Genomic DNA, 14530 nt, shown 5'->3' on the forward strand with positions numbered 1-14530 from the left:
AAAATAAGGATGACATCACTCGTTATCTATGTAACATACACGAGAAAAAATAGGATGACATCACTCGTTATCTATGTAACATACAGAGAAAAAAATGGATGAAATCACACGTTATCTATGTAACATACAGAAAGAAAAAATAGGATGAAATCACACGTTATCTATGTATCATACAGAGAAAAAAATGGATGAAATCACACGTTATCTATGTAACATGCAGAGAAAAAATGGATGAAATCACTCGTTATCTATGTAACATACAGAGAAAAAATGGATATCTCTCGTTATCTATGTAACATATAGAGCAAAAATGGATGATATCACTCATTATCTATGCAAAAATACAGACAAATAATGGATAAAATCACTCGTCATCTATGTAACATACAAACGAAACCCTAGCAGCAATTGACAAAATTATCTGGAATATTGGCGTTATTTTCGTTTAAAAAATTGCGTAATGTATGTCATAAACTTGCATGCAGTTTTGTAAATAAATACTTATGGAAATATGTTTCAAAATCCGATGGATCTATATGATGATTGTAGAGTTTAACTTCCTTCATATTTCGCTGGAATGGCACCTACTGAAATAGTTTCTTGGTTGAATTGTTCCTTTTTACATTGTACTCCTCTCTTGTTTTAGGTTTATTGTTAGAAAATCCTTCCCAGTAGCTCAACGATAAGCTCGAGATCTTGTAACGCTAGAATTTAATCCAAAACTATTTCATGAAATTCGGATATTTTATCAATGCTGTATACTATTAGGTATATTTGATTTTAGGAAATGAAGCAAAATTACTATGAAGAGAAGAAGAAAAAAAACACGACAAGAAGTAACGATGCGGCGTATCAAAAGACTGCATTAAACCTACACGTCGCAAGCACACACAAAAAACAAGAAAAAAACATAATAAAAATCTGGTATTAAAACACTTAATTCTAACGATTCAAATACTTTAGCAGAGCGACCACTAAGGAAATTTTATGGCAAATCAAAAAAGCCGAGTCAACTCAATACTAGTTGTACAGGTTATGAAACAATAGAAAAATAGCATGTTGCGTCAATAAACTATCCCGACAACCTTAGAGACCTAGCCGATAAATATCATTAAACAGTTACAGACTCACACTAGCATCACGCACAGGGACAACTTTCTGCCCAGAAAACCGGGTTTTAACTTGTGTGATAACAGTGGAATGCAGGCGCAGGACAACAACCGGCCCCCAGAACGCACGTGATAGTACCTGTAGCATTCATGGCCCTGTAACCAGCATATATATTACCTTGGGTAGCCATGACTCGGTGAGTCACGTGGGAACGTGGGCCGCGAAGTTGCGTTCTAGCAATTATATGTAAGAGTAAAAACTGGTGGTGTTTTCTTACACTACTGTTTATAACGAAAACATAATACACCCTCATAATTTTTCATTTCAGATTACAAGTTTCTACGTTATAGATCTAGTCTAGATAATTCTTCATAAAATTACGTGACTTTGGAGAGACATATTTTATAATATCTCATATGCATACGAATAGTTCAATCATATATGTTAAACAAATATTACAAAAAACTTTGAATGCGTCGATCGTCTTAATTTAGAAAAACACTATCCGAAAACAAAAACCAGCACTAATAAATATTTACATGAAAAATCTAAAACCTGATTTCATATAATAATATACGGGAATGAATTGTTAATACTAGTCACTGGAACAAGAGTTGAATTCTTTACGCCACCTGTTGAGGAGAACAGTCAACAAACATTACATACTCTTACAATACTCTAGCCGAAAATGCTTCATATCTTTTTAAAAGCAACGAAAATGTTTATGAAACATGTAATAGTGAAAAGAACGAACTGTTTTACTCTTGAATTACCATTGAAACAAAAACGCGTAACTCAACAATAACATTAGGGTTAAGTTTCTGTTTTACCACAAATCTTGATGAAAGGATCTCCTGAAAAAGAAAAAAAGCCACGACCGAACAAAGTGCGTCAACTCTACCTTTAGCCATAACGCCATCACGGCACCGTACGAAACTAATACAGTTGGGCCAGCGAATTCTTCACCAGTGGGAGTGATCTCACACAGTCAGCTAGGTGTAGTTTTACATTTTTTTATACTTTCTTCACGCCTGAAAGTGACGTAATCAAAACAATTTGTTTTAAAGGGTACACAAACTATTTCTTAATCGTCGAAGATCAAAACGTGTCATTGAAATATGCTGACTTTTGGTTTGAAACGATTCAAGGGTCACCCTATATTTCCTGGTGTTGGAAGTATTTTTCATTCTAATAGACCAACAGAAAATTTAAACATTGAATACCACAGTTAAGTTTACCTATTAAAACAAGGTTAAGATTATAAGTAATTTTACCTTTTCTCTGTTTTTTTTTTCTTCTTCTTTTCTATGAACAGCTAATGACTTTACACTAGTAAGATATAACTTAAAATAAACCAACAAATTTGGCGTCTGGACTTCTACACAGCTGTACATTCAATAGAAGGCATTTGTGGGTATACAAAGACGGCATTCAAGGCCATATGCTTTATTTAGGCTATATATCCTTACTTATGAACGGGGATGATGGTGGGGGTAATAAGTGAATCAGCGTTTATATTACGTTCTATTTTAATTAAAGATTTTATCTTCTCTGCCCGTAGTATTAGTATAAGGATAACAGACACCTTGTAATACTGTTTAGAACTCAGATATATAGATCTCATGTAGCTAGTCAACACCATCCGCCGCCAACTCTTGGGCTACTCTTTTACCAACGAATAGTGGGATTGACCGTCAGTTATAACGCCTCCACGACTGAAAGGGCGAGCACGTTCGGTGACAGGGATTCGAATCCGCAACCCACAGATTGCGAGTCGACCGCTCCACCATGCCATGAGAAAAAACACACACTATTGTTATTGTTTCCAATTAAAATTGATGTTTCATTTGTTTTAGTGTTTGGAAAAGTCAATGTAATTAACTTAATAACAACGCATAGTTTACTTAAGAAGAATGATATACAGTACTTGATATTTTAACCGAAAAACCTAGTCACTTCTTTAACAACAACTGAAACTATAGTGTTACAATGATTGAAAGTTGGTCATTTTGCTATGCATAAAGGATTCAACTTTGTTTTGAATGAAAAAAGTACGAAATATCTTATAATCAAGGGGTTCCTACATTCGTGAGGTATAGAATCATTTCTGAAATAATCGATAAAAACAAATAATTCGAAAAACACCTCAATCGGGTCAGTACTTTTTTGAAAACGAGTATCTCATCGTTTTAATATAAAAAAAAAAACAAGGCTCTAATTGATAATGGTGTTCGGCTGGCTTCGCAACGTTGCTTCCAAAAAGAAAATCGGTTATGCACCCCTAATAATTTGTGACGTCAGCAACAAGGCCAGTGACCACATTGTCCTTGGCAGTCACCTGAGACGCGTGGACGCCTCGAGCTATGCCTGGAATCAGGCAGAAGATGACCCCCAGGCATAAGATTGCCACGGATACAAGTGGCTGGTTAATAAGAATGGTACTTGTGAAAATGTACGAACTATTTAATACAGTACTATATTTGTACGGAGTTTGTCTGAAAAACAAATAAAGATCATAAACAAACTTGCCCTGAACAAGAGATTAATATTATTATTATTGTAAAATTTCAATATTTTCTACATTGTTTTCTTCGACTTGAACATAAATATAATTAACAATTATTTTCTTATTATTTTTATTTTTTTGAAAAACTATGAAAAAACGAATTAATTCTGCATTAAGTTACTTGGAAAACTATCTACCTGAAACATGTAAGAATTAGTAATTGGAACGAAATTCTTCTGCTTCAAGACTCGAAAGGCCACAAAAATTAGGACTGTTGACTTACTTTTTAAGCAGCAACAAATTGTTTTTGTTTCGAATATTAACACAAATCCAACCGTCCCTTAATTTTGAATTAATCCCCGTCCCACCAAACATGCTCGCTCTTTAAGCCTTAGGGGCGTTATAACATGACGGTCAATCCCACTATTCGTTGGTAAAAAGAGTAGTCCAAGAGTTGGCGGTGGGTGGTGATGACTAGCTGCCTTCTCTCTAGTCTTACACTGCTAAAGTAGGGACGGCTAGCGTAGATAGCCCTCGTGTAGATTTGCGCGAAATTCAAAGACAAACAAATGTTGAATTGGTAGACTAGAGGGAAGGCAGCATCCAATGACAACTTTTGGTCTACTCTAATCTAATACTGAGAGCCACAGTGGGATAAGAGTACCACTAAGCTAACGCATGACCCAGCAAAAAAAATAAAAAAGTACAGTGAGTGAATGGGCATCGCAGTGGATTTTAGATAACCTTGAAAACAGTCGCGATAGCCGAAAGAAGACAAAACACATACTGATAAAGTAGATTCAACCTCTTACTTAAGCCTAAATTGTTTCTCCTGACTTAACTCAAAACACATCTTTGACATTTTCGAACAAATATGTTTCGCATTAGAATACCCACCAGTGGCTAAAAATCGGGTTTCGATACTACCCGTGATAGGCACAATACAGATAGCCGTTTGTATAACCTTGCGCTTAACAACAAACAAACAAAAACATTACAAATCTTTGACGCTTGAAGCGACGAGTGATTGCACGTTTTAAGGTTTTCGGAGAAATTGAAATCCTAAAATTTGGCTTCTACCCTTTTCACAATTTTCGAACTGCTGTTTTCACATAACCAGCTGTAACAAACAAAAAAATCTACACCTTCCTTTACCACTTTCTTTCTTTCCAGTTGCACTCCCCCCCCCCCTAATTTAGTGTCAGCGCCGAAAATAATAAAAAAATTGTTTTACAGATTATCTTACATCAGTTGTAATTGTTTTACAAATTATCTTACATCAGTTGTGAGACATAAGTAGAGAGGCATAGTTTTTGAGGCACAAAAATATATACAGGCCTATATTAAAAGTAGGATTGGAAGATTGAGTAGGCAACAAAGCAACAGGTAGAAATTCAATTGACTAAGTGGTGACGGTCCGTTAGTCCGAGTGTTTTTAAACAGTTAAAATGTTAAATTGATAGTTTGGTTAAATTTGTGAAATCTTATGACAAAAACACCCCAGGATATGACCTAAAAGGTTGCAGTTTCACATAAATGGATGTATAATGTTTATCGTCATTTCCCCGATGTTATTTTATTGTATGCATGGATAGTGTTAGCTGCAGAGCCCACATATTTACCCATCAGGATTGGATTTGGGAATCTAGCTCTTCTGAAAGAATGGACATTCAATGTTATTCCACAGTACTGTGCCAACAAATGTTATATTTCCTACCCATTAAACATGTTGAAATCTTCCAGTCAGAAAAGTATCTTGACACCGAGCTAATGCAATGAGTTGTACACTACAATGTCGATTCAAATATCCCTGTTGTTTGTATTTAAAACGAAAACAAGCCTTCAGGGTCGACTGATCTCCCGCCAAGATGTACCCTTTAAACTTTTCATTTGGTGTGTGTGTGTGTTTTCTCATAGCAAAACCACATCGGGCTATCTGCTGTGTCCACTGAGGAATCGAACCCCTTGTTTTAGCATTGTAAATCCGAAGAGATTGCATTCATCTATAATGGACCTACGAATTTGTTTATTCATTGAATTTTTACTGATATTACGAAACCAAAAATCTGTGACTATCGGACCTTCAGAATACTGGTCGGTCACCGACTAAGTGATATTGCATGATATGAATATTCAATTAATACATGCCTGTGTACATATGAACTGGAACACCACTTTTTCAGATGCATACGTATGAAAGAAGTTATTGTATCCGCTGTTTGGAATACTGCTTCCGTCGGAAGTCCGCTTTTGGAAATATGGTTGCAAGCTAGCAGAAACCATATTGTTGTATGTGCCAGTCTCGCGTATCAGCAAAAGTGGACTAGGCGGGACTCTCATTAAGAGATGTCAATACCAAGAGGGTAGCCCCCTCCCGCACTCCAAACATCACTACTAGACCATATATATATATCATAAATATTCATATAACCACGTATACCTATATGCCCCATCCACACACACACGCTTTCAAGATCGTTCCGCCGCCTACATAAAGTATGTTAATATTAGATGTTTTTAGTGTCGTTGCACAGGGTACACAAATTAGCTATGAAAAGAACATAAGTGTCTAAACTCTCCCACCCCCCGAAATAGCATTCATTATATTCAACATTCACATCTGTATTGCTTAAAACAGAAACACCATGGCAACAGTTATAAATGTATTCAATTAAATATTTAAAACCTACATCAGTGTATTGTAAAACTATATACGCTGAAGATGAAACAGTTAAAATGTACAAGGAAATAGGAAGTGTATGAAGTAGATCAAAAATAAATAAAGTATCAAACAAAAAGTACTTATGTATAAAAATGAATATTTAAAGGGTTTATGTAACAAGAGGAGTTAGGTCTATGTGTGAAAGATAGAAAATAACAATAATATATTTACTGAAAATGAAGAGAGTTCAAAGAAATTAAGGTTGATTTTAAAGTTTACGTGTCATCTTTTATCAATAAACTTTTTATGGTGAATGACTCATGATTGGATGAGCCCGAGGAGATAATTTTGAAATTATCGAAAAACCAAAAAAAAATAGTGGTTAGAGTTTTCTCAAATATTTAAGACTTTCTTACGGGTTCTACTCGAAACACCGATGTGTTCGCTGGCACATATTTTTCATTGGCCTAAGATTTTGTCAGTATAAGTGGCGTAATATTCACCCAAAGTTTGTTGGAAGACGACCCATGAACGCAGAAAATTCTTTGTTCGAAACATATCGCAAATCCTAAAAGATAACTTGAAAATCAATCGTAATTTAAATTGTTTATATAAAGATTATGATGAAGTGAACGTGCCCCGAAAGGTGAAGGAGGATTGCTAATCTTCGAGCACCATTGATTAGTAATTATTTCTTAGGAGATAATTATTTTTAAATCAAAATAACTGCCAGAAACGCACGAACGTGCCCCGATGGTTAGGGTGCCAGACTGTGGATCTGTGAGTTTCATTCGCGTCCCTGTAGGTGTATATATCCGAAAATAAGTTTTATAATCGTTGCCCTGGTGCTACCAACTATATAAACAGTACACTTGCGTTTGTCTGACAGGAACATTTTTCTCGCACATTTCTCGCTACAAATCTCATATTGTTAGAATGGCCTTTGTCTGAGGAGTTCCGAATGTATATTGGCTTTTCAATTAAGAATCACCTTACCTGTTGTTGTTGTTTTGCTTAGTTAAACTTTTCAATGCAACGAGTATGTTACACGATGGTGCAATGTCGTTGTCATCAGCTGACGACTGGCTTCGATTTCAACTTTAGTTGTTTTTTTATTTGTAAAGTATTTCACACAAACAACACTTAACCCGCGTGTAACTTCCTAAAGTATAATGAACATTACACTAAATACAATTTTTGAGGGCTTTCTCGACTTATTTAGTTCTGAAATACGCTTGGGCAGCTAGTTCAAAACCGCATGCTTATCTTTGTGAACATGCATTCAGACGTTTCTGCATATTCAGATAAGTTTGCTTTCGTTACAACTTTACAATAACTTAGCTTCATTTAGTTTCATAGACTGCTATAAACACCTTTTAGCTGTTTTTTTCTTTACTGTGGGTTATATTCTTCGTTTTTATTTGTTTCAACTCGTAAAATGGTGTCATACACTGAATGCTTATAACTATTTCATATTCTGTGCACTATTATAAATACCATTACTTTATTGTTTACTTTACGTGTAGGTTTATCAAATAAGGTTACGTATGTGTAGTTTTATTAAATAAAGTTACGTGTACGTGAGTTTGTTTGTCTGACCACGTACATTTTTTAAAAAATAGACCAGGATTTATCGATCTAACACATAATGCCTGCAAGAAAGCGTAGCTTAAATGGCGTGCATGAAAATGATTGAATAAGAAAAATTCAAGAAAGGGCATAAAAATTACCGCAAATGTTTTGCAGCTCGCGTCTAGTTCTTAATTAAACTCTGGTTTTCATATCATGCATCTGCGTTGCTTTTGCGTGTTCCTTGAAAAGTTAAATCTAAAAGTCACATAACTTGTATACTTATCTATATAATCAAAGGCGTCCCCCCTTTACAGCTACACCTGTGACTAAATGGTAGATGACAGTCTCAGTGGATAACCATTATTATAGTATAAAACTTTGCATCTCTTAAGATTTTCTTATTATTATTATTAGTTATGGTTTGTTGCGGAAAAAATCAATTTTTCAAAGAATCTAATACATTTGTTTTAAATCAACATCAACTTGCTCGACTATGTTCAGAAAGGGAGTAAAGTCAGAAGAAGATGAGGGGGGAGCTAACATTTTACAAGTAGTTAATGCTTGGTGCTTGCTTGCAAAAGTTCAGTATCTTTTTTAGCTTAAACCTAACCCCTCAATATACAGAGAACAGAAACAAGTTTCGAGCTTAACGCCTCGAGGCGTGGATTCAGCTATGCAGTCCAACGAATACTAAGAACAGAGCCGGTTAGAAGACAATAAAAAAAACAAGACAACAAACAGGTTCCTCGTTCAGAACTATTGCTGGCCGGCCAAACGACATGACGGCACGCAAAACACTCGAAGGTGTTTGATATGAACACACTGAAGGAGGGGTTGCTGTTCTGTGTTGCACGACAATAGATGGCGCGCCATTATCACACGTCTACCCCTTGCCCTTTTCACGTGGCATATATAATAACAAGTATAAGTGTGTATGTGACTCCATTTTTCTGTGTTCGCTTTGAACCGTATAAAACATGATTATAATGTGTTTTGTTTTTACATTAATAACTTTATTGTTTTTGAAATTAGTTTTTATCTTAAACAATATATACTAACAGACTGGTATTCTTTCATTATCACCACTCGCTTTAAACAATATATGCTAACAGACTGGTATTCTTCCATCATCACCACTCGCTTATGAAAACCAGGTAACTCTGACTTTCAGCTGAAGAACAAGTTTATGTTACTCCTCCATATGGTTTTTTTTAATGGTTTAGAAGAATCTGAGCACAAAACAAATGGCTATTCAACTCTCGTTTACTGACAATTAATTTTCATTTGTTTGTACCAATGAAACAATTGGTTTTATGCTTTCCCATAAACAGTAATTTTACCTTTTTAGGATATCAAGTGTTGTGAATGCAAGTTTAACACATTATTCTTAACAGGCCCGATACGGGTAAGAAAAGTGTATCCATTAGTAACAACATTTTGAGTAGAATATGAATACTTTATGCACTCTTCTTACAAGAACCTAGTTAAGAGTGAAGTATTAAGCATAAGCATGATGTTTCGTAACACTTGTCCTCAAGATGGATGATGTTTTGTCACTTTGACGTTATACATCATCTAAGTCGATATGATTTAACATCTTCAGTGACTGCTAACGGCACATTAGTCTCCACCTTTATGTTTCGTTACACCTGATACCCTGAAAAGAGGCCACGCTTTGCCATCTTTGGTGTTATACATCATCTAAGTCGATATGATTTAACATCTTCAGTGACTGCTAACGGCACATTATTCTCCACCTTTATGTTTCGTTACACCCGATACCCTGCAAAGAGGCTACGCTTTGCCATCTTTGGTGTTATACATCATCTAAGTCGATATGATTTAACATCTTCAGTGACTGCTAACAGCACATTATTCTCCACCTTTATGTTTCGTTACACCTGATACCCTGCAAAGAGGCTACGCTTTGCCATCTTTGGTGTTATACATCATCTAAGTCGATATGATTTAACATCTTCAGTGACTGCTAACGGCACATTATTCTCCACCTTTATGTTTCGTTACACCCGATACCCTGAAAAGAGGCCACGCTTTGCCATCTTTGGTGTTATACATCATCTAAGTCAATATCATTTAACATCTTCAGTGACTACTAACGACACATTATTTTCCACCTTTGTATAATGGTTCGTTACACTTGATACCCTGAAAAGAGGCTACGCTTTGCCATCTTTGGTGTTATACATCATCTGAGTCAATATGATTTAACCTTTCCAGACTGTTGCTAACTGCACCATGTTCTCCAGATGCGGATTTCTTGTAACTGCGAAATATAATATTGTTGCAGATATGTGAACTTTGTGAAAATACGATTATATCGAGTTTATAAAATGTTAAAATTATCTTAGTTTTTATATAAAATATACAGTGCAAACTAGCAAAATTAGTAAAAAAAAATATTCGTGGATGGTGTTACACTAAGGTACACTTGACAGCTGGAAAAATGTAATACCTTAACTATATCCAACTCCTGTTGTTGTAGTTACTCACCCAATGATATTCAAATATGTGAAACGACAAACATTTCCGAGAAAAAAAAGTTTAACAGCAGAATACCGTAAATAGGATTTACTAGGCTTTTGTTTTGTTTTATTTCGCGCAAAGCTACACGAGAGCTATCTGCGCTAGCCGTCCCTAATTTAGCATGTAAGACTAGAGAGAAGGCAGCTAGTCATCACCAACCACCGCCAACTCTTTGGCTACTCTTTTACCAACGAATAGTGGGATTGACTATTCCCTTGGCTGTGGTTTCGCTAGATAGTAGATAGGGACAGTGGGAATCTCGTTAACCCCCACGGCTGAAAGGGCGAGCATGTTTGGTGTGACAGGGATTCGAACCCGTGACCCTCAGATTGCGAGTCGAGTGCCATGCCGGGCCAATTTGCTAGGTAAACCTGCTTGTATATAGTGATATTCTCCATAGAAAAGTAGTTGTTGAATAACAACCCTAGCCCTACCGTGAGAAATAAGTGAATGTGACAATTGGAGAAACGTAGAAGGAGTTGAGCATTCGATAAAAAAAAACTAAATCAATGAAAGAAACCATCACTTATTTTTAAACATACCAACTTAAGTCATTTGAAAAACCAACCTTGATAGCGACCAAGTTTCAAGCTTTAGTTATGAACACGATAAAGCAATATATATATATATATATATATATAATAGTTGCTGATCACGCTTTACACTGCAGCTGAGGAGGATTTACAATCGTTACAGTCAATCCTGCTATTATATTAAAATAGCAATAGTCAGCTGGTGTTACTAACTGGTGTCCTTCCTCTGGTATGCAGTTCTAAATTGAAGTTGAACTAAATTAGTCACAACAGCAGAATCTGAATCAGATTAGTCACAATAGTACCCAGCGTAGTAGGAACACGCAAGTTTAACCAGGTTAGTTACAATAATAACCTTATCTAGAAAAAATATAACAATTGAACCAGACTGGACACAATAATACCCCGTCTAGTAAAGAACATCAAAAAGTGAACCAGATCAATTACAATAGTCCCTCGTTTAGAAGAAATACAGAAGTCAACCAGATCAGTTATAATAATACCTCAATCAAGTACACAGCTGCTGAAACTAAGCCTATTTAGTTAAACTGATGCTTCCATCTTGTAAACCAAAAATAAATCAATCAGTGGGGAGTACATCAAACTGGTGCAGTTCTTCCAAGTTAATAGCTGGAGTTTTTATTACTATGAATAGGAATATAATACATTTTTCATAGTTGTTTAATTAACGTGATTTGGTACGTGTTAATAATAAAGTTTCGAAGATGTGATTTTGTTTTCACGGTTATAATGGGACTTCTTTTAACTGCATAGCCCACATCTGAGAGGCAAAACCAGTATGGAAATAACAGTCACTTAGCTGTGCTTGTGTCAAACAATAGTCATCTATGTTTCACACTTCGAGATTGGTTACTAATATTCTATCGCCTTCCAAAAATGTTTTTGATGATTTTTGGATTCAAGATTCTTCCATTATCAAGTCAAAGTCGTTATAGGAAAATATATATATATATTAAATATGGGTGAGCTGGTTTAAGGAAAAAAACAGTACTTTGTAAGTTTTACACTGTGATGGCGCTGTCGGCTACATCGAAAAAAAATATATATATTAAATATGGGTGAGCTGGTTTGAGGAAAACCAGTACTTTTGGAAGTTTTACACTGAGATGGCGCTGTCGGCCACATAGAAAAATAATATATATATATTAAATATGGGTGAGATGGTTTGAGGAAAAAACCAGTACTTCTGGAAGTTTTACACTGAGATGGCGCTGTCGGCCACATAGAAAAATATATATATATTGAATATGGGTGAGCTGGTTTAAGGAAAAACCAATACTTTTAGAAGTTTTACACTGTGATGGCGCTGTCGGCCACATAGAAATGGTTGTCTCACAGTTACAAAATAGTCTTTACTTACCGTCAGTGATCATTCTGATGATCACTTTGGCCATGTCTTGAACGTGCCTGTTGGTAGCCTCGGCGGACTCGTTCGCTTCGATGGCGAGATCTGATGGCAACTATTAAGGACTGGTAACTGTTCCCCCATAAAACACTTCTTCAGATAAGACTAACAAAGCTAATTTACAGTATTCACGTTAAAACTTTCCTATGTTGAATCTACAACTCATTACGATCCCAACTTAGTGACAAGGCTACAGAGAGATGGACAGATTTTATAGACTGTGTTTTTTGGCAAACATCATCTAGGTAAATAATTCAGCAGACGAATAGATCGACTCAGGATTTGTGATTGTGAAACTCGTATTTTTGCTTTCGTTATTTACACGCAGAAAGACCCGGATGTGCTAAAATAGAGTCACTAGAGGAAATTCTTCTTTGTATGAACTGGTTAGTTTCGTGTTTTAAAAAATCAACACCACGTAGACACAATGCTTACATTTCACCAGAGAAAAAAAAACAAAGATTGAATTTGTTGAAGTATCTAAAAAAGAAAGATAATTAATTCTATTCAAAACGTTTCAATTTGCGCTTTTTAATTGCACCTATCGAAATGATACACATTTTTTGGTCAACTTTCGATGATATTCCCCTCATATTAAGCTTTGAAAGCTCTTCAACAATTAGAATAAATTAAATAGATGTGGACAGAAAAAAGGTATCCTCCATATTTGACCATTAAATATCACAGCAGAACAAAACAAGAAACTTTTTTTATTCAACAAAGTGAGAAAGCTTGTAGTGAAAACCTTAGGTTAAAACGCAACAACGTAATAATATCAGGAAAAGAAATGTTTTAATTATACGCTCGTGTACACTGTATCTCGTGCACTTGTAATTCAGGTGCCTCGAGGAGAATGAATCCACGTGCCTGACGCCTGTACACCACCAACTGTGCCCACATCCTCCAAACAAAATTAGTAAGTGTACAAGGTTTGTAAAGAACAGTGTAAGTAAAATGTTGTGGACTTTATTGTCTGTTATACAAACATAATAAAATGATACACTGCTTTTCAGAAGAGTAAAAGTACTACGTTATTTCCAGATATTAAAATAAATGAAAACACAACAGGAAAACGTAACAGCTGCTATTGATTACCGACGGAAGCACTCTGTATCTTCTGCATTGTATTCCTCCTGACAAAAACACGTTATAATAAAGCTAATTAAAACACACCACCACAAGTTCTGAATACAACGATCTGACGCCACACCTTTACAGCATTGCCACTTTACAACGTTCTCATTCATTGTATATGTTAACTAGGGAATTATATTGAATATTGTACAAAAATACTGCAATAAAAATAGTTTTATCGCCTCTTCTGTTGTTATTTTTGCGGTTTGAATTTCCTATTCGTATATTTTATTCCTCTATGCATAGACTACTTTAATTGTTAATTGACTCGAACTTTAAGACTTTGAATGTTTGATTTTTTTAATATTTAAAGTAATAATAATAATACAGAGGCTGAATACGTTATATTAAAATATTGACCACATCGTTACAGTTCATGTCACCAGTATTGTCATGTTCTATCTGACAACCATACCCTTGCAGCGTAGTTTCTATTGCCAAAAGCTTCGTTGAAAGACTGCCATGTCTAAAGCACATAAAACCTTCCATGCAGGCTTTCCATAAGTCATCTAGTGGACGAGAATGAGTTTCCCAGAGCCAGTTTCAGTAGTTTAATCACAGAATTCATGGCGACTAAACCAGTATGTCTCCGAATACCTGTTTCATTTTCCAACTGCTTGAGGTATGCAACGGCTGAACAAATAGTGTACACGTGGGGTATGTCGTTTTACCTGATAGTGATTCTTCTTGATTATTTTACATACTGTCGCCAGGGGCACGTGGACGACTTTGCCACTGAACTCTGTGTTGGTAAATTCTCACCTGTTACAAGACGCCGCACTTTGCTTACCACAGCTGGAATACGACGTGTTTGAAGTTGCTTTCTGGATGATCCTGGCACCCCAAGTTGATCCATATTCCTTTATTTTTCAATGCCGTTAAGTACAAGGAATATTCCCATCTTAGGATATCTGAATCCCTGCTCTGAAGACATCTTTATAATCCGAGTATATAAATATTTTGCATTGCAATGGGCTATTACATGTTCTTCCCCCAAATCGATCAACTTTTAGTAACATTGCACTACCTACAAAATATCAAAC

At 35.6% G+C, this 14530-nt stretch overlaps 1 protein-coding gene across 4 annotated transcripts in view; it reads right to left on the reverse strand.

Moving 5' to 3' along the window:
• Positions 1 to 14530, reverse strand: part of LOC106465131 (epithelial splicing regulatory protein 2-like) — a 68583-nt gene that overhangs the window by 35590 nt on the left and 18463 nt on the right. For all 4 annotated transcript variants that reach the window (XM_022392964.1, XM_022392962.1, XM_013925329.2 and 1 more), the window contains exon 4: positions 12309 to 12398. In XM_022392964.1, the coding sequence (XP_022248672.1) occupies positions 12309 to 12398 (90 nt within the window). The remainder of the gene's footprint in view (positions 1 to 12308; positions 12399 to 14530) is intronic.

Source organism: Limulus polyphemus, unplaced genomic scaffold, assembly GCF_000517525.1.
Source record: "Limulus polyphemus unplaced genomic scaffold, Limulus_polyphemus-2.1.2 Scaffold1846, whole genome shotgun sequence".
Taxonomy (NCBI): domain Eukaryota; kingdom Metazoa; phylum Arthropoda; class Merostomata; order Xiphosura; family Limulidae; genus Limulus; species Limulus polyphemus.